The 27,035-nt window shown below is 46.2% G+C and overlaps 1 protein-coding gene across 1 annotated transcript in view; it reads left to right on the plus strand.

The window, feature by feature from the left end:
• Nucleotides 1-27,035, plus strand: part of IFT140 (intraflagellar transport 140) — a 681,938-nt gene that overhangs the window by 17,146 nt on the left and 637,757 nt on the right. The window contains exons 2-3 of the mRNA XM_030212528.1: nt 6,327-6,504; nt 25,030-25,251. Of these exons, the coding sequence (XP_030068388.1) occupies nt 6,358-6,504; nt 25,030-25,251 (369 nt within the window). The 5' untranslated portion in view covers nt 6,327-6,357. The remainder of the gene's footprint in view (nt 1-6,326; nt 6,505-25,029; nt 25,252-27,035) is intronic.

The following is a 27,035-nucleotide window of genomic DNA, read 5'->3' on the forward strand; positions in this document are numbered from 1 at the left end:
GTGATGGTTGTCGTGGCGGCTTATTTGAGAACCAGGGGGTTGCAAGTTCACCCTTATTTCGACGACTGGTTGATTCGGGCTCCTTCTCACGCAGAGAGTGTGGGGGCCACGCAACAGGTGATAGCTCTGCTGCAGTCGTTGGGTTGGGTGATAAATTTTCAGAAGAGTCATCTCGAACCCACTCAGAATTTGGAATATTTAGGAGTAAGATTGGATATGGCCCAGGGTAGAGTATTTCTACCGGATCAGCATCGCTGCAAGTTGGAGACGCAAGTTTCTGCCATTCTTCAGATTCCGGCCTCGACAGCTTGGGATTATGTTCAGCTTCTGGGTTCAATGGCAGCGACGTTGAAGGTGGTGCCATGGGCTCAGAGTCACATGCGCCCTCTCCAATGGCATCTCCTCTCTCAGTGGTCTCCCCTGTCCGAGGATTACTCAATTCGTCTTCCTTGGGCTCCGCAAGCTCGGTTTGCTCTCCGCTGGTGGCTCCGGTCGGACAGTTTGAGGCGGGGCATGCCTCTGTACGTGCCAGATTGGTGTGTGATAATGACGGATGCCAGTCTGTCGGGTTGGGGAGCTCATTGTCTCGGACATTCTGCGCAGGGGACTTGGTCTGTTCAGGAAGCTCAGTTGCAGATCAATCTGCTCGAACTGAGGGCAATCCGGTTAGCCCTTGTGGCATTCTAGAACTTTATAAGCGGTCAACCAGTACGAGTCCTCTCCGACAATGCGACAGCGGTGGCGTATGTCAATCGGCAGGGGGGGACGAGAAGCGCTCCTCTAGCGAAGGAGGCAGCATTGCTATGTCAGTGGGTGGAGAAGCGGTTGCCTCAATTGTCGGCGGCTCACATAGCGGGCGTCTTGAATGTTCAGGCCGACTTTCTCAGTCGACACTGTTTGGATGCAGGAGAGTGGGTTCTGTCCCCGTCTGCCTTTCATCAGATAGTGAGTCGGTGGGAGCAGCCGGTAATGGATCTGATGGCTCGCCCCTCCAACGCCAAGGTAGCGCGATTTTTCAGCAGAGCCAGGGAGATCGGGTCCGAAGGGGTGGATGCTCTGATTCAGCGGTGGCCTTTGGACCTTCTCTACGTCTTTCCTCCGTGGCCGATGATCGGTCGGACGGTGGGAAGAATAGCTCAGCATCCAGGACGGGTGATTCTAGTGGCCCCGGATTGGCCAAGGCATCCTTGGTATGCGGATCTGATTCGTCTTATGATAGACGAGCCGTTGCGTCTACCTCTTCTGCCGGATCTTCTCTTCCAGGGTCCGGTGGTCAAGCAGGACTCCACTCAGTTTCGGCTTACGACTTGGCTATTGAAAGGTCGCGGCTGAGGCGGAAAGGTTATCCGGAGGAGGTGATTACCACTATGTTGCATGCGCGGTAGCGTTCTACATCGGCGGCGTATGCGAGAGTTTGGAGAACTTTTGTGTCCTGGTGTGACGCGGCTGGAGTTTCTCCGCACTCAGCTCCCCTAGGCTCTATTTTAGCGTTTCTACAACAGGGTATGGACAAGCAGTTGTCGCTTAGCACTCTGAAGGTGCAGGTTGCGGCCTTAGCGTGTTTTAGGGGACGTTTAGGGAAGCATTCCTTGGCCTCTCATCCTGATGTGGTGTGTTTTTTGCGGGGAGTAGGTCAGTTGAGGCCCCCGCGAGTTCCGGTGGTACCAGGGTGGAGTTTGAATTTGGTGCTGCGGGCTTTGCAACGGCCTCCGTTTGAGCCGCTCAAGAAGTCTTCTTTGAAGGATGTCACGTTGAAGATCGTCTTTCTTGTAGCCATGGCTTCCGCTAGACATGTTTCGGAGATTCAGGCGCTCTCCTGCAGAGATCCTTTCCTTCGTTTTTCGGAGGCGGGAGTTTCAATCAGGACAGTTCCTTTCTGCCTAAAGTGGTTTCGCGTTTTCATCTTAGTCAAGAGGTGATGTTGCCGTCTTTCAAGCGGGAAGATTACCCTGATGATTTTCGGGCTTTCCGTTGTCTGGATGTTAGGAGAGCTTTGTGTGCTTACTTGGAGGCAACTAATTCGTTCAGGAAGTCAGATCATCTCTTCGTTCTGTTTGCAGGAGGGAAGAAGGGCAATATGGCCTCGAAGGCGACCATTGCTAGATGGCTTAAGGAGATGATTTCCTCGGCATATCTGTTGATGGGGAGGTCTTCTCCGATAAGCGTTAAGGCACATTCCACAAGAGCGCAGGCGTCGTCGTGGGCTGAGTCTCGTCTGGTGCTGTGGGAAGATATTGCGAGGGCAGCAACTTGGTCGTCGGTGCACACATTCTCAAAACATTATCGGATTGATGTTGCTGCGCGTCGAGAGGCGATCTTTGGGGCTTCGGTGTTGGCGGCCGGTGTAGTTCGGTCCCACCCTGGCTGAGGAGTGCTTTGGTACATCACACAAGTCTCTGGATTGATCTGAGAGGACGCTAAGGAAGGTAAAATGATGTCTTACCTGATAATTTTCTTTCCATTAGTCCTTCAGATCAATCCAGAGTCCCTCCCTGTAATGCGAACTCGTGAATTCAGAGAACTTTAGTATAGGCAGTTGGTTTTGTTCACGTTCTGGTTTTTATTGAACGGTTGATAGGTTTTGTGAATGTTAAGTTAACTTTTTGCTTTTCACTTTTGGCAGCGTGGAGTTTTCTTCCATGTTAACCTGCTGTTATAGAGGCAGGAGACTGTATACTGTTCGTTGGCTACTGCTTTGGTATCGGGTATACTGAAGTTAGGAAGGCTGCACATGCCCTCTAGAGGGAAACTTCGGTGTTCTCTCTATCTAACCTGCTGGAGGAGGGGCATAACCCACAAGTCTCTGGATTGATCTGAAGGACTAATGGAAAGAAAATTATCAGGTAAGACATAATTTTACCTTGTGGCCATTACTTCGGCGAGACGGGTGTCAGAGCTCCAGGCGCTGTCCTGTAGAGACCCATTTCTGCAATTCTCAGAGTCCGGGGTCACGGTTCGGACCGTGCCTTCCTTCATGCCTAAGGTGGTTTCAGCGTTTCACCTAAACCAGCCTATTTTCTTGCCCCCCTTTGATAAGGAGGAGTTTCCAGAATCTTTTGGGCAATTGCACCTGTTGGATGTGCGCAGGACTCTGCTGCAGTATCTGCAAGTTACTATCTCTTTCAGGATCTATGATCATCTGTTTGTTTTGCTTTCAGGTCCTCGCAGAGGGTCTCCAGCATCTAAAGCCACTATTGCCCGCTGGCTCAAAGAAACTATGTTTTCAGCTTATCTGCTTGCCGGCCGGTCTCCGCCTGTAGCCTTTAAGGCGCATTCTACCAGAGCGATTTCTTCCTCTTGGGCTGAAACTGGAGCACTCTCTTGTCAAGAGATATGCAGTGCAGCAACATGGGCTTCTAAGCTCTCTTTTGCCTGACATTACAGGCTGGATGTGGCTGCTAGGAGGAATGCGCGTTTTGGAGCACAAGTGCTAGCACGTGGTGTGACCTGTTCCCACCCTGTATAGGGATTGCTTTGTTACATCCCATACGTAATGGCTTCATCTGCTTGATGACAAGGAAGGGAAAATTAGGTTCTTACCTTGGTAATTTTCTTTCCTTTAGTCATAGCAGATGAAGCCATGAGCCTTCCCTGTATGATTGTCTGTATGCTGTGAATCTGTTTCAGGTTCTGTTCTTGTTTCCTGAAGTTCCTTCCTTGGGAGAAAGTTGGAAAACAGTCTTCAGGATTCATGTTCACTTATAGGAGGATGAGTCCATTCCCTCCAGTTTATGTTTTGGAGGATGAGTTTATTCCCTCCAGGAGGTTGCGTGTATCCCCTCCAGTTATACAATAAGGAGGACGAGTTTATTCCCTCCAGGAGGATGTGTTCATTCCCTCCTTTTGAGTTCATGCCCTTGTTAAGGGGCCATCGTTTGCTGTGAGGAAAGTTCATGTTATTCCCATTGCGGTTTGCCATACTGCTTTGGAAGCTTCAAATAGTGAAGAGGCAGTGGAGCTGGCTGGCCATGAGGCACTGTGAAAAGTTGAGTGCTCTCTATCTCCCCCTGCTGGTTGATGGACACAACCCATATGTAATGGCTTCATCTGCTATGACTAAAGGAAGGAAAATTATTAAGGTAAGAACCTAATTTTCCCATATGTTAAGGGTGGGACATATGGTGGTGTTGGAGAAGAGCCAAGGGTTATGCAGGTGCTGACAATATTCAGTGCTAGGACCCATATAGCTAAGTGGGTAATTTTAGGACAGCTCAAAAGCTATCCAAAATTCACGTGCCTAGCTACGCGGGCTCCGGCACTCAATATCAACTGAGACACACATAACTAGGTTTCCATTCCTGTGTCCCCCAAATCCAGTCCCCACCCCGTGATGTAAGTATACCCCCGGGCCTACCTGTATCCCTGGTGGCCCTAGTGGGGCCAGTAGGGGGCAGGAGTGAAGCCTATTCTCTCCTGCCCATTGAGGCTTGCTCTTGCAAATGGCTGCTGTGACCTCTCACAATACCATCGCCACTGCTAGGACCACCAGGGATACAGGTAGGCTCAGGGTGTCCTATCTACATTGCAGGTGGTTGAGGGTGGAGAAGGTCGTTCGGGGGGGGAGGGAGGTTATAGTCTCGCAGGCTTGGGAGGAGAGTGGGTAGAAAGGAGGTGGGGCATTGGAGGGTCTTTGAGCTGCAAATTATCTGGGTTCCAGCTGATATTCAGCGAGGGTCTGTGTAACTGTCTTATATGGACTCTGTCTAAATATCAGCTGGGACCCACAAAGGCTCCAGCGGCCATCCCCACCAAATTTAGCCCTCAATATTCAGTGCTGGTGCCTGGACCTGGCCTTGCATTGAATATCCAGGGTTAATCTAGCCGGCAGTGATCAGTGTTTAAAAGAAAAAAAAAAAAAAAAAAAGAAGCCTTTGGCTAAATGCATTGTTGAAATGCACTGTGCTTTTTTCCCACAAATCATACAAATATTGGACTGTCACATTTGGCTTATCTCTAGAGTTACAATGGGCTCATTTTCAAAAGAGAAAAATTTCCAAAAAGTGGCATAAATCTGCATTTGGATGTTTTTCTAAAAAAAAAAAAAAAAAAAAAAAAAAGGCATGCCAGGGGTGTGTTAAGGGCAGGATCTGGTTGTTCCTAACACTTGGATGTTTTTCTGGATGTTATAATGGAACAAAACAAAAACATCCAGGGCTGTAAGTTGGATGTTTTGGTCTAGATCTGTTTTATTAATGAATAAACCACAAAAAGTGGCCTAAATGACCAGATGACCACTGGAGGGAATCAGAGATACATCCCCCAGTAGTCACCCCCTCCCAGCCGCCCAAAATGTGATTAAAAGCATTACTTACCAGCCTTTATGCCAGTCTCAGAAATTATACTTGGGCCCATTAGAGCAGTAATCAGGTCCCTTGTGGGTCTAGTGGTGGTTGCAGTGCATTGCAGACAGATGGACCCAGGCCCATTCCTCTCCCTAGCAGTTACACTTGTGGTAGCACTCACCAGAAACCCACTGTACCCACATATTGGTGGCCCCTTCACCTATAAGTGGTGTACAATTGGAGGTAGTGGGTTTTGAGGGCTCGGCAGACAAGATAAGGAAGCAATGGTGAGATGTGTACTGGGAGCATTTATTTGAAGTCCACTGCAGTGGCCCCCTAAGGTGCCCCATTGCTCTCCTGGGATGTCTGTGTGGTCAGTCTACTAAGAATGCTGGCTTCTCTTACATCCCAATGGCTTGATTTTGTTTGTTTTTCACTTGGACATTTTTTGTTGTTGTTGAAAATAGACCATAAAGATAAACGCATAGAGCACAAAAACATCTAGTAATTAGCCACTTTTGAAAAGAAAAAGATTGACTTCTTGAAAATGGCTATATTTCTCTCTCAAATTTGGACTTAGATTTCATATCAAAAATGCCCCTCCACGTGTGATAATTGCCTCTGATATGATGATCCACAAAAAATTTTTTATAGTGATTTGAGAGGTTTTTTTTTTTTTTTTTTTTTTTAAAGCTGTGTACAATTGTTTTCTAAAGGCAACATAGATACCAATGTTCCTTTATAAAATATGCACCCATAATGCAAACAGATGTACACCTACTCTGAGGCAGATGTGTGGATGAGAATATTTTATATGTGCGTACATTGCACTCTACCCCATCTCTGCCTTTGGGAGCGCTTAAATGTAGCATACATATAAATAAATGTTTTACTGGTGATTCATGTTCTTATAAGCACATATACAGTTGTGTGATTTTTTTGTTGTTGTTGTTTGTTTTATCCCCTTTTCTGTATGTAAAAGAACCTTAATAGGAAAGCCTTTAAAAGGTAGTTATTTTGGCAATGTTTGTTTCCCTTTAACAGATCCAAGCACTAAGTGAAGGTGTATTTTACAATGGCTGTTTACTTTGACCACAGAATAGAAGCTCCAGAGTCAGTTGGGTCTCCTTCTGATATAGCCTGGCACAGTTTTCATCCACTGTTGGCAGTTACTTCTTTTAGCACTACATCAGGGGGAAGTGTGGATATCTACCTGGAGCAGGTAAGTATCTATCGGTTCCAACATTCACATACTTTGTGTGAGTGTGTGTGTGTGGGGGGGGTATTTTGAAAGACATTGTGTGTAAAATAGCATTTTGCTCAGATATCAACCTTTTATAGGCACCTAAATTTATGCACATACACTCAATGGCAATAAAGCACTTTCTTCATGTAATATATGTGTTCTTGGAGGACAAGCAGGTTGCAATATTCTTTCTGATGGGTGATGTTGCCAATGGAGCCCTGGCAAGGAGATGCTCCCATTTTATTCCTTGGTCAGATTTGTCAGCATTTTATGTTTCCTTAATTTTCCACAGCTTCCTAGTCCCTCTTAGGCCTAGAGTTGCCCGATTGGGGTTTCTTTTTTCACATTCAAGCCATTTGATTTTTGGCTTGGCTGTTTTTCTGGTTATGTCCCTCAAAACTCCCAGTGGTTTTAAGGAGTGTACCAGGTTCTTCAGGACCATGTCTTGTACAGATATATACAGTTGGTGCCTGCAGCTGAGGCCTAACCATAATCCTTCTCTTTGTAAATTCTGTTCACAAATGTTAGAGAGGTTAGAGGTTGATAGAAAAGATCTTTAGTACAGAGAAGTCAACTCCATCTACTTTGGCATTGGAGGCTTTGCTCTGAATGGTTCCAGGAGCTGAACTGGTCTATGTCTGCCTCATCATTGAGAGTTGGCAGCAGCCATTGAGATTAGGCACCCGTAGGACAAGGAAGGATTCCTCTTTGTCGATTCTGGGGGACCCCAATGTTGTGCGTCAAGTGAAGGCCAAGAAACATTGGCATCAGTCCCCATGGGAGCATGGTATCAAGGCATTAAAGTCTTTGATGCCCTTGAAGCATTCCCTATTTGAAGAGAGTTATCTTCCTCAGACCCCCAAAGGGGTGTAACAGCCTCCATCAAACCAAGACCAGGTCACCGATTTGGTTCTGATATCTTCTAGAGACATTACTGAACCAGCCAAGCCCCATCGTTGTTCAACATGATACTGTTGCATTGAGGGCATCAGTGTCTATTTTGCAGGAGCCCCAACCAATCCTTAAGGTCCATGCTGTACCTTTTGGGTGTACATCAATGCAGATACCTTTAAAGGGCATGGGAATTGATGCATACCGGGATTATGTTGCTTTCCAGCCCATCAAGATAGGAAGCTCCCTTGTAGTGCAGGAGATTGCCAGTTCCTTGATGTCCGCACCCTGGGCCTGACCAGGGTGTCAGTAGAGTGAGGCAGGGTGAAACTCAGACTCAAAGCTCTCTGGGGGAGTGTTTTTATTAGTTTGACTAGTCCTGCTCCCTTTGTATTCCGTCAGACTGCTCTCCTCCATACAAAAGGAGAAAATCTCCTGCAGCGGAACTCTCCTTCCATGATTTTATCAGGGAGAAGGCTGAGGATAAGTCCAGGGCTGAGATGTAGGTCACCTTTCAGTTTGATGCCTCACCTAAAGAAGCTGTGACAGTGCCCATGAGCAGTGTCTTTAAGAATATACAGATGAAGCAGTAGGAGATCCTACCTCTCTGTACTTTAGATTAATAAGAATGTCAACTCTGTACATAGAGTCCAAAAGGCCCCTGGATTAAAGAAGCACCAGCTTTTACATCATTCCTTGTTAGTAGTGTATCTCAAGGCTTTTGTCAAACTAATTGATTTTTACAGATGACACACCCACTTCTGGGTTCTCAGCCAATCAGAATCAAGGACATGCTCAAACCCTGCCCCTTGCCCCACTTTATTTACATACCCCACCCTGTTTTGCATAACCCCACCTCCAAACCTCAACCCCTTTTATGATGTATCTGTATTCTGAAATGACATGTCATGATGGAAAATTGTAAGCCACATTGAGCCTGCAAATAGGTGGGAAAATGTGGGATACAAATGCAACAAATAAAATGTTACATAAAGTGATGTCATAGCCATGTCTCTTTTTCCAAGATGGCGGTGCGCACTGTACCCATCACATCACTTCCTGTTTCATACTACTAGTCACCATCTGGGATGGGGTCACGTGATGGGAAGTGACGTCAGACACCACTGATACCCCCCTGTACAGCCTTGGTGGAATGTGTGCAGCTTAACTTTTTCTCACAGGAAAGAAAATAGGCAATTTAGCCTTCAGACTAACTTTTTTTTTGTTAAATATCTAAAAATTTTTATTGTAAAATTTGTATAACAAAATAATGCACTTCACAACAGCAGCAATAAACAAACCCATCCAAACCCTGTATTGTTCAGTCCTAATAAACAAGCTTGGGGTATGAGTGGAAAAGTTGTACTAAAAATTTGGGTCAGTCCCTGCACCACTCGATACCAATATTGTTGTATAAGTTCACATTCCCACCAGATATGATAAAATGTACTCTTAACTTGCATACAGCCAACAAATATCTATCACAATAGTGGGAAACATAACTTTTAACTTCATAGGGGTATAATACCAACAAGTGAGTACTTTATGTGCATTTTCCTTAAGACACAAATAGATGACCTACTTCCAATTCACACTGAGAAAGTTCCAGGCCTAAATCCTGATCCCACTGATCCATAATCCAAACGTTTTAAAGGACCATCCCTGAAAAAAATCTGTAAAACAAGGAAAGTGGTCGCGGCCATTTGTCCATACCTTGCCTAAGTTTTCAAAATGTTCTGTCTCATTGGGGTCTGCCTGGAGCCACCACTGACCCTGTATATAATGTTTGTCTTGAAGATAAGCAAAAACATCCCCATCAGCTAACCCATAGATAGTTTTCAAATCTGGGAAAAGAACAAGTTCCCCCACATCTAACAACTGACGAAAGTATATTAAACCCTTCTCTTCCCACCTAGAAATCATCTTGTTATCTCGCTTTGCCTGGAATCCTGGTTCATATCTAAACAGAGCCAGAGATGAACTCCTGTTCACTATCCCTAGATTCCTCTTTATCCTCTTCCATACTTCCAGCAGGTGTCTCACAAAGGGATTGAGGATCCTCCGCCTATACTCTAAAGGAATTCAGGACAACCACAGCAATCCATTTAAAGGTATAATAGAAAAGGTATCCTATTCAATCACCACTCCACTCTTGTGAGGAGAGACCCCTCCCATTCCCACAATTGCCTAAGTTGAACCACCTGATAGTACCATAAAATACTGGGAACTGCTCTACCACCCAGTCCTGTACTTGCCATAACATCTTTTTTGCTAACCTAGGAGAACTCCTCCCCCGTTTAAAGCGAGAAAAATCACTCTGCAATGCTTGTAATACCCCTTTCGGCACTGCCAAATTAAAAGTTTGGAACAAAAAGGGCAGACAAGGGAGTGCATTCATTTTACATCTGCAATCCACCCCCACCAAGATAACCAGGTAGAGCACCATCTAGTCAAATCCTCGCAAATCATTAGAAAAAGAGGGTCATAATTAAGAGGATATAGCTGTGAGAGATCACTGGGGACCTGGATTCCCATATATCGTATATGTGATTTAGCCCACTTAAAGGAAAATCCCCTTGCAAAAGAGCTACTTCTCTATCCTCCAATGTTACCCCCCCCCCCCAAATTTGTCTAAGTTAACTTTAAAACCAGCCCTATTCCCATAGTCCATTAATTCCTGCAATATCAGTGGTAATGATAGATATGGACTACCAACATAAAGTAAAATATCAGCAAATAACACCACTTTATGTGGACGGCTCGCACCCAGCTGGAAACCCCGTATATCTGGATTGTCTTGAATCTGCTGTGCCAAGGGCTCAGTAGAAAGTGTGAATAATAAAAGGGAAAGCGGACATTCCTTCCTGGTTCCTCGCACGATATCAAACGGCTCTGAGTAACCCCCATTCACCCTTACTGGAGCCCTAGGCTTGAAATAGAAACTCTGTATCCATGTACAAAAATCCGCCATAAGAAGGCCCAGCAGACCCGATCAAACGCCTTCTCTGCATCCAAAGATAAAAAGTACCAGTTTCAACTGGGTCTATTGAGCCTTCCAGATTATATTAAGTGTTCATTGAATATTATCCCCAACCTGCCCTCTAGGGACAAACACCAGGATCAGGTCGGCTATCAGTTGCAGCAGTACTCTGACCAGCTGGACCGCAATGCCTTCGCCAAAAGCTTAACATCCATATTTAGCAAAGATATTGACTGATAGGATCCACAACAAGCCGGATCTTTCCCCAGCTTCAAAAGAATTGTTATACCCACTGTTATGACTCTGTTAGAATTCTGCTACTCAGGCAGGGGAATGCTTGGAACCGCTTCTGATTGGCTGTCAGGGGCTGAGCTGATGTCAGTCTGATCTACTTACCTTTCCCTACAACCCCTGCTTTGGCGTTAATACAATTCTTCTGAAGCCTTACCTTTGCTCTGTCTGAGCTATTAGCTCTGTGCTTGCATGGAGTTGTTTTACTCCTTCCCTTGCTTGCAGTTTCTGTTGCTCTGTCTCTGTCTTCCGGCTGCTGCCTGCGTGTGTCTAATTGCCTCTCTACACTGCACCTGGGATTCTCTGTCTGGCTGTGGTGCTGTGTGGTGAGTTCCTTCCTCATCCTGTTCCAGTTTGTTTTGCTTCCCCTTCCTTCAAAGTTCCCTTTGTGCTGTGTTTGTTTTCTGCTTTGCAGGTCCTGCCCTTGTAGCAGACTCGGGACTCTTTGTTTCTCTCCGTGGGGGTTGTTTGTTTGCTCTCATTGTTCTCCCAATGAACCTGTTGTCTGCAGTGTTCCCTGCCTCTGGTTGCTTTGGGTGTGTTGAGCTTGGTTAACCCTTTACCTGCAGAGTTTCTATGCTTCTGGCAGTTGTCTGTTTACTGCAGTCTTCCCTTTGTGACTGTTTCAGTCCTTTCTTTGCGGTAACTACCTCCTGTATTACAGAACACTGTCCCTTTCTGTGCTGGGTGTGTGTTAGGCTCCACACTCCGTTTTGCGGACTTTTCCCTTCCCTGTCTGCTGAGGGTCTCTGCCTACAGTATCTTATTTTTGCAGTCCCTCACTTTCTCGGTGTGTGATGGGGTACTGCTTGACGTGTTTCTGTGTATGCTTCCCTTTCTCCTTGATTGCCAGCACCGAGGGTGTTGCTGGTGCTTCAGTCCCTGTGGGGAACCCCTAGTTTAGTCTCTTTCTCCACTCCCTATGTTTGAGTCTGTTCCGGTTCGGCCGTGAGGCCTGCATGCTTGAATTCTGAGTAAATAGGTTCCTGATAGGCTGTGAGGCCCGCCTGATTGCCCTTTTATGGAGGTGCAAGTTAGTTGCTGCGTGTGTGTCTAGGGCTTGGTAGCTGGGGTAGTGTGTAGTACCTGCTCGGTCCACCCTCGGCCTTGGCCTAACACACATACTAGGCCTCGGCCTGGGCTCAAGGGCTCACAACCAGACTTAACACCCACCTCACGTATACTGGAAAATAGAGCCTCCCTTTGAACTAAACTATTACCCACCCGTGTTAGAAGGCCTAAAAGTCTTATAAAATTTAGCACTGAGACCATCCAACGCAGGAGCTTTCCCCATTTTGAGATCTTTAACCACTTGCACCACTCTTCCAACTGAAGAGGAGCATTGAGACTCTTCCTGTCCTCCTTGAAAACCTTCGGGAGTTCACGATCTTGTGTTTAAGTATTGAAATTATCCTCTGTGCAAGACCCCCCCCCCCCCCCCCCCCCCCCCCGTCTCACTATATAGAGTCTTACAAAAAGCATAAAACTGTTTCCGGATAGCAGTTTCTGAGTAACTGAATTGCCCACCCGGATTTTTTTTTTAAAATTGTGTTTATTAACATTTTCATATTCAGATAAACAACATTAACATCACATCCTTAGAAACCCCATCAGAGCTATGCAATAGCCCCTTACCCTCCCTCCCCACAGAGTATCTCAGAAGAAATAAACCGTGTCCCAAAACATGGAATCCCCATTAACCATAGATCACACTGATAGCCCCCGCCACCCCATATATGTCGACCATTTTTTTAACAAACCGTACCATACCACCCCTCCTTAAAGCAGTAAGTTTATCCATTAAGCAGCAGTAGTCCACCTTGGCCAGGACCTGATCCACGGTTGGAACCGCTGTTTGTTTCCACAGTCTTGCGATTAAGGTCCTGGCTGCTGTAACAATATGGGCCAAAAGAGAGTGTTGTGAGCCACGGCACACCTGTGATGGCATATTTAGCAGGCATAAGGCCGGACTAAGCGTGATTGCGGCCCCCAAGCCTCCCTGCAAACGGGCCTGTAGACTCCTCCAAAACTGTTGAATCACAGGACAGTCCCACCATATATGCCAGAAATCACCTGTTGCCCCACATTTACGCCAACACTGCGTCTCACCAGATTTAAAAATTCATGCTAACCTGCTCGGAGTCATATACCATTGATATAACATCTTATATCCATTTTCCACCAGTGGAGTGGCCACCGAGAAGGACAGCAAACATTTATAGATCTTTCCCCATCGGGCCTGGTCGTAATTAACTGCTAGTATGGCCTCCCACTTATGAACGTAGTGATCTAAAGGGCGGGACTTCAGCAATAGTGCTCGTTAGATCCTTGAGATCCCCCCTTTCCCTTCTCCATTTCTTATTGCCAATTCTAATTCCGTTACAGATAGGGAAAGTTCCTTTTTTGCTTTCCTATACACAAAGTCCCTGATCTGCATATAATGAAATCTATCCGTGTCTGATAAGCCAAACTCGTCCTGTAGAGTTTTAAACGAGTGGCACTTCCCCTCTTCCCATATCTGCCCCAACAAATGCAGGGATGCGGCTGACCATTGCCCATATACTCCTTCTACCCTGCCAGGAGTGAAATCTGTCGCATACACAATGGGCGTGGTCAAATGATATTTACGTCCCATGAACCAGGCATTCCTACATCTTGCCCATTCACCCAAAGCCACCCTCATCTGACCAGTCAACCCCGACAATAGGCCCTTCAACAGTGGCAAGGGCAACCATGGTGCCGCCCATATAGGTACCCCCTTCAAACCCCATTGTGCAGCATGAGTCCACAATTTAGTTGTCCCTCTCAGGCACATAGCTAGCATTTGAAACAGAGCTGCTTTATAGTATAACCCAAAATTGGGCACCCCCCATGCCCCTTTTTTCCGGAGTTGATATAAGATCCTGTGATTCACCCGGGGAGGTCTCTTACGCCAAATAAAACAAACACCTTCTTATCAAGTGTGTGAAAAAAAAGTTTGTGAGATAGCAACCGGCACAGCCATGAACAAGTAGAGCAGCCTAGGAAGTAGGGTCATCTTCACCGCCGCTATTCTACCCATCCATGACATTCGAAGCCCCCCCACCCCACCTGTCTAATTCCTGAAGTAGTTCTTGTAATTTAGGGACAAAGTTTTCCATGTATAAATCCTCAGATTTCGCTGTCAAGGGTAACCCCCAAGTATTTAATATCTTTAAGAGACCATTTAAAAGGAAACAGCGGTTGCAGTTCAGCTTGTAATCTCTCTGGGAATTGTATAAGCAGAAGTTCGGATTTCTGAAGATTGATCTTTAGACCCACTGCCGCTCCATAGTGCTTAAGAATGTCCATCACAGAGCTTCCGGTGGGGGTATGGAGCAGTGAAGACGTGAGGCAGAACTGCTCCTGGGCGCCTTAACAAATCTGCAAACAAAGAACCCCCCGATTCCCGCAACAAAACGAGAACGTTTTCCCCACTGACTTGCCATACGCCTGGGAAGCAAAGAAAATCGCAAGCGGTATTGATGGCGACTCAATCGGCACGAAAGGAGCCGAAAGAAAAGCCACATTGGCAAAAACAAAATGGCGGATGACGGCAACACCGCCGCCCTCACCCAGCTCGCTCTGGGCAGCAGAGATTACCGAAGAGGTCAAGGCAGCGGTTGAACAAACAGTGGGTATGAAACTACAGCTGATCCTGGAGAAGCTGGAGGGGCTTGACGAAAGACATACCCAATTAATAATGGAGCTGCAAACAGTTCAGCAAAGAGTGAGTCAGGCAGAAGATGACATTCTAAAAGTCTCAGAGGAGCAACCCCGGTTGAAAGCTAGACTAGCGGAGGCAGATGCGAAGCTAGAAGATCTTGAAAATCGATCTCGGAGGAATAATCTCCATTTAGTGGGGTTGCCAGAGACAGTAACAGAGCGGAACTTGTGCTCCTTTCTAGAAACATGGCTGCCAAAAGCCCTGGCAAGCGTGGAGTTAACAGGATCTCTCCAGGTAGAGAGAGCACATAGACTGGGGCAACGACGGGAAGGAGCAGGCAAACCCAGAGTCGTCATATTTAGGCTCCTCAACTATGCTCACAAGGTACTCATTCTGCAGGCTCTCAGGGCAGGTCGAAGCCTGGAATATCAAGGTACACGAGTGTTATGCTTTCAGGACTACTCCGCCAAAGTATCATTGGCACGGAAGAATTTTGCCCCCCTGTGCACTAAACTATTTGGACTGAAATACAAATTCAGCCTACTTTACCCAGCCAAACTCAAACTTATTGACAATGGTCAAGCAGTATTTTTTGAACGTGTGGAAGAGGCAAATCTATATGTGGATAAAATTCTGGCGGACAAGCACGAAGGTTGAGAAACGGCGGGTAACTGAAGTGCGGAGCGCTTGAAATAGCAGGAAGTGAGAGACCTTGTACAAAGAGTTTAACATTTGTTACAGTTGAATGGTGTGATTTGTTGGAGCACACAGAGCGATGAAAGAGAAAGAGGACAAGTTGAGGAGCAAGTTTCGGGAAGCATGCCCGGATCGAGGAGTCAGAAGAGCCAAAAGAGACTATTACGTGAGATTTAATATTAGGACAATGAAGATAGTGAGTGAGATAACTTGCAGTAGAGAACGAGGATGTAATAATAATTTGGTAAAGGGGGCGCCCTTGCCTTGTTAAAGCAGGAAGTCATGCAAGAAGGCAGAAGAGGGACAAGGGGGGAGGGGGGGGAAGGTTTGGAGGGGGATGGAGGGAAGAGAAATGGAATTGGGAAGGGGGGAAGAGGGAAGGAGGGTGGGGGATAGAAGAAAAAACAGTTCTATATGCATGCTGTGAATTTAGTAAGATGGATCAAGAAAAACGCACACAATCTGAAAGATTTCACTTATTTGGAGGGGCTGCCCGGGGAGTGGAGGCTGGGACACTCACGGGGCTTAAAGATACTGTAACACCATTACAAAATAAGCTACAACGTATATTCTAGGTAAAGGGATAGCATGAATACGTTGCAGGTGTTAACATGGAATGTGGGGGGGCATACATTCCCCAATTAAGCGACAAAAGATATTAAAAGCATTAAATGACAAGAAGGTATCGATAGCGTTCCTGCAGGGGACGCACCTTTCCAAGGAGGAACATGCCAAATTAAAAAAATGGTGGGTGGGAGAGTGGTTTGATGCACCTGCGGTGGGAAAAAAGGGAGGTGTAATAACTTTGATTCGGAAGGGGCTCAATGTAGAGATAAAGAGGGTGGAGGCGGATACAGGAGGGAGGTATGTCCTGGCTTCAGTAGTGATTGAGAGGCAACCAGTACTATTGTGCAATCTATATGCTCCCAATGTCCACGACAAACAGTTCTTTAACCAAGTTAGCAGTAAAATACATGCCTTCGGAGAGATACCAATTCTGATGGGAGGAGACATGAATGATGTGATTGAACCCACTTTAGATAGGTCTAAACCAACGGGGAGAGAATTGGCCAGAAAGGGGAGGGGAATTGATAGCTTGTGTGGCGCTCTGGACTTGGTGGATGTATGGAGAACACTAAACCCTGTGGAGAAAGATTTTACACACATATCTAGGGCCCACTTAACGATGTCTAGAATAGACTATATATTGTCCTCCTCAGAATTATTCACTAAGGTGGAAGAAGCGCAGATAGGGCCAATAATGATTTCTGATTACGCTTGGGTTTGGGCGCAATTCAGATGGGGGGAGGGAACCACCGAGCAGGGAGGGTGGAGATTCCCAACCTTTCTATATCGAGACAGCAAATTTATACCCTTCCTGGTAGGGAAATGGCAAGAATACAGAGCCAATAACGAACAACATGAAGCAGACCCGATTCTTTTCTGGGAAACGGCAAAGGTAGTACTTAGGGGAGAGATTATCTCTTATGTAGCCTTCCAGAGAAAGATCAGGAACGGAGAGGTATTGAGGTTGGAGAGGAGGGTAAAATGGCTAAGAAGACAGTACGGGCAGGGTCACTCGGGAGCAGTTAGGGCACAATTATTGGAAGCACAGCAAGCTCTAAATGAACTATTGCAGGATAAGGCACAGAAGTCAAATTTATATTATAAATTTCAGCTATATAAGTTTGCGAACAAAAGTGGAAGGCTGCTGGCTCGATTAGCTAATCAGCACTCAGGTGCTAGGAAAATACTAACAATGATAGATGAGACAGGGGAGCGGATACACACTGACAAAGGGATTAATGCGATATTGGCAAAGTTTTTTAAAAAACTATGCACGCCACAACCAGACCTTGTGAAGCCGAGCGACACGTATTTCGCCAGCGTTGACATCCCACAAATATCTGAGGCAGAGCAGGAAATACTAAATGCCCCTATAGCCGCAGAGGAAGTAGAATGGGTGATCAAACAGTCAGTTGAATAAGGCCCCAGGTCCAGATGGGATGAGAGCAGAGTTTTACAAAATCTTGGGACGGAAATAAATCAAGTGCTCACAGGGGTGTTTAATGATTCCCTTCAGCGAGGCAGCCTGCCTGCTCACTTAAATAGGGCCCAGATTAGTGTATTGCCAAAGCCGGGTAAACCTCCGGACCGCCCTGACTCCTATAGACCAATTTCACTACTAAATGTAGAGGCGAAGTTTCTAGCCAAGATACTGGCAAACAAGCTGTCAAGATTTCTTCCGTCCCTGATTATAGAATCGCAGGTGGGGTTCATCTGTGGCAGAGTGGTAGCAAAGAATATGAGACGCATATGGGCAGCATTGGAGAGGGTACGAATGGAGTGGACCCCAGCCTTGCTGATAAGCTTCGACTCCGAAAAGGCGTTCGACAGAGTGGACTGGAATTTTTTATTTGGGGCACTGAAGGCGTATGGCATTACTGGGTTCTTCGCGCAGGCAGTGAAAGTATTATATACTGAACCTAAGGCACAGGTTTATGCTAATGGTCACCTATCTGATTGGTTCCCGATACAGAGAGGCACAAGGCAGGGGTGTCCGTTATCGCCACTCCTCTTTATACTTACCTTAGATCCCTTATTAAGGGAGATTCAGAGTAATGCAGATATCAAAGGGGTCCAAATCAGAGAAATAAAATTCAAGACAGCGGCCTTTGCGGACGACTTATTAGTACTGCTCACACAACCACATCAGTCCTTGCCTCATCTCATGGAAAGCCTTAGGGAATATGGAGACATTTCTGGCCTCAAACTAAACCTTCAGAAATCAGAAGCATTGGCTAGTCATGAAGAGCTTAAAGATGAATGGGGGGATAGTTTTCCACTCCGGTGGGCAGATGGATCCTTTAGGTATTTGGGCACTAGATTAACGATGGACACAGGTAAATTGTACGAGTTGAATGTCACCAAGTTGTTGGGGGACAAGCAGGACCAGTTAGCAAAGTGGTCCTCGCTCCCGTTATCATTGACAGGTAGACTACACATATACCGCATGATAATCTTCCCCAGATGGCTATATATTCTGCAAGCCCTCCCAATTAAATTGGTGAAGAAAGACTTGGCAGTGCTTAGGAAGATAGTGGTGTCATTTTGCTGGGCAGGCAAGAAGCCCAAGTTGAAATGGCAACACCTAGTGGGTGCCCAGAGGCAAGGAGGATTAGGATTGCCAGACATGCGCGTATACAATCAAGTGTGCCTGATGCGCCATCTGAGAGATTGGATTTTAGACACTAGCACTTATACAGATATGGCTATGGAAAGGGCATATTTCTATCCTTGGCATGTGAATTACCTGTTACATGTGAAAAGGAAGCAAATGCCTGAACGGGTTAAACAGAGTGCGCTCCTGGGGCCGATATGGCAGGTATGGAGGGAGTTGCTGCCAAGATGGAGACAGGACCCGTCCTGTAGTGCCCTTTTGCTGATACAAGGTAATGATGCTTTCTTGCCCGGGAGGGAAAATGTAGTTTTTCGCAAGCTTCAAGATAAGGGTGTAACATTGATAGAGAACCTCATCCAAGAGGATGGAACATTGATTGCGGCAAGTAATTTCATGCATATAAGTTCAGGAGGCCAAATGGGGGTCTTGGCATATCATCAACTATCCCATTATATACAGAGTCTCCCACAGGCAGGTCTTTCACTGAGCTTTGGCAGAAACCTGAGGGATTTCTTAGAGGGGGACGCAGCGGGGCAAGTATCAGTTTCCTGGTTCTGTAAGGAATTGGGGAAGGGGCAGCCAGCAAGGAAGGTGACTGAGGTAGCAGAACGATGGAGTCGGGATAGGCACACACCAATTTCGGAGACACTTATAAGGAGGTTACTAGTAGAGATAATATTGGTCATCCAAGGAGCAGAACTCCAGGAATGCCAGTTCAGAGTGGTGCACAGAGCATACTTTTCACCGAAAAGGGCATTTCATGCAGGGATAATAAACACCGATCAGTGTCAAAAATGTAGGCAGGGGGAAGCGACCTTAGTTCATTGCATGTGGCAGTGTAGGCACATCAACTTATTCTGGCAGAAGATAAGGCAATTTTTAAGTCAGGTAATAAATAGGACACCAGGTTATCCTTACTTTTGAAAGAATGATGTTTAATCTTGTGGGGCATTGGGGAGTGGGTACACGGGGAGAACGCGTACTGTTAATTAAGTCATGCATAGTAGGGAAGAAATGTATTCTTAATCATTGGGTGTCGGACATGCCTCCCTCATATTGGTACTGGAGAAACAAACTTCACCAACTCATGTTGTGGGAATCCAGAGAAGCAAGGGTTTCGCCAAAGAGACAGGAACGGTTCCTAGCAATCTGGATGCCATATCTTAATAAAGTATCACCTAGAGCTCGCAGTCAAATTCTGAATAGGTTGCCATGGGGTAGTAAGGGGGATAGGGAATAATCTGGTATGGGCAAGTATGCAGAACTCAAATGGTGAATGACTAATCAAGGAAGGGGGGGTGGGAGGGGAGAGGGTTATGGGTTAAGCGTGTGTATACGAGATGTCTGCAATGCTACACAACTGGCAACATTAGTAAAAAAAAAGGGGGGGGGGAGTTTTGTAGTTTACAAATGAAAGCGCAAACATTAGGATTATAGGAACAGAGATTTGAGGGAGGGCTGGGAGAAAAATTAAAACACTTTGATAATAGACGTTCATGATTTATTCATATACGTATGTTATGTTATGTTCTGTAAATTATCATATATGGAATTTGTTGTTTCTATATAACATGCTGATTCAATAAAAACCATTGAAAGATAAGAATGTCCATCACAGCTCGTAAAGAAGTCTGAGGATGTGATAGGGTGAGCAGCACATCATCTGCATAGAGCATAAGTTTAGTTTCTTGTCTCCCTATCCGAATACCGTGCACCAAGGGATCCCTTCTAACCAAAATTGCCAGTGGTTCCATGCACATTGCAAATAACAGCGGCGATAGAGCACACCCCTGTCGTGTACCTCTAAATAGTTCAAAAGGTACTGTAGTAGTGCCGTTAATCCTTAATTGTGACATGGGGTGTCGGTAGAGTGCTGAGACCCAGTGCATGAACTGCCCATCAAATCCCGCTCTCTTCAGCACCTCAAAGAGAAAGGGCGACAGCACTCGATCGAAAGCCTTCTCGGCATCTAATGAGAGAAAAACCACTGGATGCCCCATCTTCTCAATCCGCTCTAATATGTATTGTGCCCGTCTGGTATTATCAAATGTTTGTCTATTTACTATAAAAACCCAGCCTGGTCCTCATGGACCAGACGAGGTAACACTTTTTGCAATCGACCCGCCAGAATTGTAGTCAGAATCTTATAATCAGTCCCTAATAAAGAAATTGGTCTATAAGACCCACAACTTTGAGGGTCCTTATGTGGCTTAAGTATCAACACCACCGTCGCCAACCTCCACGACATCGGGAGAACCGTGTCCGACTGAATAGCATTAAACATTCTCAGCAGTATGGGAGCTAAAAGAGATTGAAAGCACTTATAGAACTTGTTGCTATAGCCATCCGCCCCCGGTGCTTTTCCCCCAGGCAGGCCCTTAATAGCTCCTATCACTTCCTCCAGTTCTATAGGAGCGGACAGCATATCCTGCTCAGTCCCCCTCAAAGTCGGTAATTCCACCCCCTCCAAGAAGGCCCGCATATCAACCTCTGACATAGGGTCCTCTGGCTGGTAAAGCTTCTGATAATATTGTAGGAACACCCTCTGGATGGCCTCTATTTGATCCCAACACTGCCCCTCCTCATCTCTCACCCTGCCAATAGCATTACGACCTGCTAATTGTTTTAATTTATATGCAAGGAGCTTACTGGCCTTGTTATTAAATTCGTAATGCTCCTGCTGCACTCGCTGCATTTGTTCCTAAATAACCGCTAGCTCCAGCTCTAAGAGCTGTATTCTAGCCCTACGCAGGTCCTCCTGCTGATCAGCTGTAGCTTGCTGGCACTTGACCAGCGGGTCTAAATGTTGTATCCTTCGTCTCATTTCTGCTTCTTTTTCCTTAGTGTCTTTATTCAGATAGGCCTGCAGCGAAATCACCTTCCCTCGAATCACCACTTTCAAGCTCTCCCATAATATCTACGGGCTGATGTCCGGGACATCATTGAACTGTAGAAATTCCTTAATTTCCCCCTCAATACGTTTAACATTTTTGGAGTCATCTAGCAACCCATCAGGGAAATTCCACCTTCTATCCCCCTTACACATGGAGTTGCCCCTCAGTGTAATAGTGATGGGAGCATGATCCGACCATGAGCGAACCTGAATCTCTGCCGCTTCTACCCGAAGGACTGTGCCAGTGCTACCCATCCACATATCTATGCTCGAAAAGGTGTCGTGTGGCGTTGAGTAATAGGTATAATCCCTTTCATCCCCGTGCATAACTCGCCAAATATCCACTAATCCCCACTGATTGAGGAATTGTATAAGCTTGTCCCTCTCCAATTGTGCATATTGACCCTCCCGGTTGAATTATCCAACTGCGGGTCCAGGGTCACATTAAAGTCCCTGCCCATCACAAGGGCCCCCTGCACATATTTCAAAAGGTGGGCACTAAGCAGATCAAAAAATTCCCCTTGAGAATGATTAGGGGCATATATATTAACTATGGTGTAGCTTTGTCCGCCCAGGGTCACTGCCACAATTGCAAATCGTCCCTCCGGGTCTAATTTAACCGCCTGGATCTCCCATGCGAGGTCACGTTTGAAAAATATCCCCACTCCTGCTGTTTTTGCTTGTTCCTTATTGGACGCGAAGTATTGGTGAGAGTATCCTACATTTTTCAGTAGGTGCTCATGCTTTGACAGTAAATGTGTCTCCTGTATTAACAATATATCCGCTCCCACCCGCTTCGCTTCCCTAAACAACCTCTTGCATTTTATGGGGGAATTATTCAGGGACATACATGTTATCTGGGTCATGGGGGGTTTAAAACATGCATACCTAGCGTCCTTCCAGAGATTATTATAGGGCCTCCAATGCCACCTTCTACCCCTGACCTCCTCCTGAGAAACCCGCCTCCCCAAAATCCAAACAGTGGGTCACCTTGTCCCACCACAAGAGTTAGAGAACGGTGAACAAAACCATGCCATAACTGATTAACCTCTTAACCCTTTTAAATCCATATACCCCCAATCAGTCACTCCCCAGAGCCTATGCACATAGTCCCACAGCAAATATGGCTCATACTATGGTAAATATACAACCTCACAAACATCTTGCTCAGGTCACTGAAACACTTGAGGTTGGCAGCTGCTTTTCTGAGCGTTGTCTGGTGAGACGGCCTGAGCCTTTCGCCACTGGTCCAGCGTTGCCGTGCCACTCTGATCCGCTCCTTGACTGCCAGACTTGCTGGAACCCTCCACTGGCGCTTCCACCTCTGGCCAAGCCGCACGTGCTTCCTCCACACTTTGAATCCGGCACTATTTTCCGTCCTGTTTGTAAGCCAAAGCAAATGGATGTTGCCAGCGGTAAGTTATGCCTTTATCACGGAGGTACCTTGTAAAATTTCTCATCTCCGCTCTCCTTTTCAGAGTAGAAGGAGCTAAATCTTGATATAATTCAATGGGAAATGAATCCCAGTGCAGGGTCTCCTGTTTACGAGCCTTGCGTAAGATGGTCTCTTTCAGCTTATAATCTGAAAAGCAAGCAATAATGTCCCGTGGAGCATTAGGTCTTAAACGAGCCATCACTCTATGTGCCCGATCCACTTTGATAGATTCTGATGGCGCCTCTTGGCCCTCCTCGGATAAAATCATACTAGCAATTTGTTGGGTGACCCAGTCGCAGTCTATATATTCAGTCTGCTCCGGGATGCCTCGAATGCGTATGTTGGACCTCCTGCCCCGGTTTTCAAGATCTTCCACTTTATCATTCAGGGTCTTAACTAGAGCTTGTTGGTCCTTCAGAGCGTTTTCCACTACGTTCAAAGCTCCCTGCTGCTCCTCCATCTGATTGTCTATCTTCTCCACCCGCTGGCCCATCTCTACCGTTTGCCGCGTAACTCTGAAGCTAGCTTCGCAAAATCTTCTCTTCCACCCTTAATATCCGAGCAAATCTCTTCCAGCAATGCCCAGAATTCTTTTGCCGAAAACGCGTCATCCCCCAAGCTCTCAGCTGATGATATTTGCCGCCCAGCGCTAGTCGTCTTACCGCACTCCTCTGTGGGTGCCATCTTGGCCGCGCCATACTGCGGCGTGTATGTAAAGTCTTTGAGGGATTTTCGGACCGCTGCTGATTGTTTCCCGGACATCTCTGCCTTCTCCCAATCTTCCGAAAATCAATAATGTGATCCGCACACTTCAGCGCCCGCAGCAGGAGGTTATATTTGATGAGTCTTCTAGTATGGCATGCGGAGCAGTACTCTCACGCTGCCATTACTCTGCTTGATGTCACCGCTCTCGCCCACCTGGATTTCTAATCTTTTGTATTAAGGATGACGCTCTACGGTTCTGCATTAGTCTATCTACTTGAGTTCCAGACTTATTGTCACTTTCAAAATGTTTGCGGCGTAAACGCCGATGCATAAAATCATCCTGCTCTATTTGCCAATGCCTCAACTCTGCCCAAACCAGATTCAACTCTCTGCCAATGTTATCAGTCAGAGCTGTCTGGTGCCTCTATTCCAAGCAGCAAAGTTTCCCTTAATTGTAAATGTCTCTTTGCCCTGTCCTTTTTCCTTCGAGCCCCCCCACTTTATTAAATGTTCCCTGACCACCGCCTTAAGGGCATCCCACAGTATGCCATTTCAAACCATCCCATTATCATTATCCTGAAGATAATTATGTATAAGCTCTTTTAAATCAGCACAAACCTGATGATCCCCCAAAAGATTCTCATTAAGCCTCCAAAAACGTTGGAGGCTAGAAGACCCTTCTAGGCAGAAATCTACCCGCACAGGAGAATGGTCTGAGATATGCATTGGTTCTATCTCCACATCGCATACGTGATCCCAAAGTTTCCTCTGACACCAAATCAAATCTATTCTAGTGTAGGTTCCAGCTGAGTGAGAGTAATGTGGATAACTTTTAGTGGAGGGATGATAGTTGCCACACATCTAATAAATTCAAACCCTTGACAAAGTTTTAAAAAGCTCTTCTATGCCATTTATTGTATTCACCTCTACCCTTTGAATTGTCCCAGAGTCCATCTGGTGCTAAATTAAAATCTCCCATAATCACATTACCGTCACTTAACCCTCCATTGCCCCATGTAAGCCACATTGAGCCTGCCATGAGTGGGAAAGTGCGGGGTACAAATGTAACAAAACAAAACAAAAAAGCCTGTAAGGGTGTTAAGGGAGAACTGTAAAATACGCTTTGTCGAGTATTCAGAGCATAAATATTAATCAATGTAATGGGGACTCCATCTAATTTACCATACAGAGCTAGACATCTCCCCTCAGCGTCTTTATAACTATCTTCCACCACCAGGGGACAAGTAACCCTACAGAGAATAGCTAACCCCCTCCCCCCCTTTTTAGCATCCCCTTACCAAGAGGGAGTCCTGCAAATGACCATCCCAAGTTCTCAGATGAGTCTCTTCTGGAGAAAGATAATATCCTATCGCCTAGGCTGCAACTCCTGAAATACTATACTCCTTTTCCCTCCCCATCGTGTAACCCATTCACATTCCATGACCCTACTTTAAGTCCATATTTCTGTTACATATGCCCCTATTTTGTCTTCTGAAATAAAATTGAGATACTATTGTCCTTATTGAGTATAATATAAGCTATGGTATATTTATAGTATCATGAATATTGATAGATCTGCAGCAGTCATGCATTGTTAGGTGTCTTGGTCCCTGACCCCAGGATGGTCTGATACAAGTGTGAGTGTATGAAAAGTAAATGATTTGCTCAAGGTCTCATAGTGGAAAAGGAAGGTGAGGGGTTTGTGTTTTTATTGCATTGAATTTTGCCTTATGTTCATTTCTAGGGAGAGCATGTGGCTGGCTCCCACTTGGAGCGGTCCTTCCAGGCTATGTGTCTCAGCTGGCACCCATCAAAACGAATCTTGGCAGTCGGGTGGGAGACAGGAGAAGTTGTGGTTTTTAATGAGCAAGACAAGGAACAGCACACAGTGCCCCCCACCCATGTGGCTGAGATTACAGTCCTGGAGTGGAGCACCAATGGTAGCCGTCTTGTATCTGGTGATAAGGTAAGTAGCAAACAATTACTCCAGGGGAATATAGCCTAAGATTAGAGTACTAAACCTTAAACCAATTTATACCAAAGTACTCTAAAAAAATGTATTAAATGTACACATAATATAACATTTTCAAATTGAATTTGCCAAGCTCACTCATTCAGCCAGCCTGCCGCACAAGCACACTGCCACACTACTTTCCAATATTGAATTCAACGTAAAAAACCATAGTCAAGTGGATATACATTATTATGGCACCAAATAGATTGCTCTCCCTACATATAAATGAACCCCAAAGGGCGTCATATACAGAATCCGCTCCCCAAAGGGGTATTACTCCGTTTAAATAGTTTTTCTAATCTGCAAGGGAGAATCCATATGATACCAAATCAAAAGTTCACGATAGCTCGACTTCCAGTCGTCTATGGATGGAAGTCGTCCACAAAAAACTGAATTCAAACAGGTGTGGTTCCAAATCTTTATCCATGTCAGGCAGTTCAATTAGACTGAAAATGAAGCTCCGTCCAAATTCAGCTAGCAAGCATGAATATCTAATGCCGGTTCCTCACAGGTCAGGTCATATGCAGACCAGGGACTGCACTTCAGATAGAATCCAGCAATTTTGTGTAGGTTTACAGCCTCTTTTTTTTTTTTTTACAGAAATCACAAGCTGGAGTTGGGTTAGTGACGTGCATTTTCCGAGGACAAGCAGGCTGATATTCTCACGTGTGGGTGATGTCACGTCGGGTGATGTCACGTCGGCCCCGGAGGATTTTCAGCAAAAAATCGTCGGAAGTCTCTTCTGGAGCGTTCCACTGCACGTGGCGTTCGCACTGCGCATGCGCGCACACAATTTGCCGCCCGTCACGTGGTCACGCTCCTTAGTTTCTTCTTTTCCGTGTCTGAGGAGACCCGGAGTTTCTGTTTCAGCGCTTCGCGTTTCCTGGCCTCCGGAGTGGAAGTTCTTCTCATCTCTTCTTCGTGAAGTTTGTTTTCCCCTCTTCGAGGGTTTGTTAAAAAAAAAAAAAAAAAAGTACAATTTTCCTTTATTTTCCAGTTTTTTTCGTTTTTATAAGTTTCCTTTATTTTTTCGTTGCGACCACTCTTAGGTCGCTCGATCGGGATTATTCCTTTTTTTGTGTCTATTTTTCTGACACAATTGCGTCCTTTGATTTCGCGGAGGCTGTTTTCCCCGCAATGTCATAGAAGACACCCAGCGGCTTCAAGCCATGCGCCCGCTGCAACCGGACCATCTCTGGCACTGATCTGCACTCCTGGGGCCTTGGGCCCGACCATCTTCTGGAGAGCTGGAGAGCTTAAAAATGAAAAAGCGCACCCAACTTTCTAGAGAAGCTCAGAGGGAGAAGCTTTCTGGGTCCGGTACCTCGGCGTCGGTGGCGTCGACGTTGAGGGCAGCGTTGGCATCGGGAGACCGGGTACAGGCTGCCAAAAGACCGATGCATGCTGGGAGCAGTGATGCATCGAGCGGGTCTCCACCTGCCTCAGCGCCTCCTACTTTGCAGGCCCCCCGGGACCGACCTGTATCGGACCCGGCCCTGAGGAGGCGTGTGGATTCCATGTCCTCCTCACCGGTATCGAGGAGTCTCGATGATGGGCATCGGGTGAAGGCCAAGAAGCACCGTCATCGTTCTCCATCTCGACACGGTACCGCGAGCTCCAGGTCGTCGAAGCATTCGGCACCCGAGAAGTGTCGACGCCGAGAGGATTGCTCTCCCTCTGTGATGGAGGTGTTGACGAGACAGTCGCCTGGCAGCCCAGTACCGGCTCCCCAGCCT

Source organism: Microcaecilia unicolor, chromosome 8, assembly GCF_901765095.1.
Source record: "Microcaecilia unicolor chromosome 8, aMicUni1.1, whole genome shotgun sequence".
Lineage (NCBI taxonomy): Eukaryota > Metazoa > Chordata > Amphibia > Gymnophiona > Siphonopidae > Microcaecilia > Microcaecilia unicolor.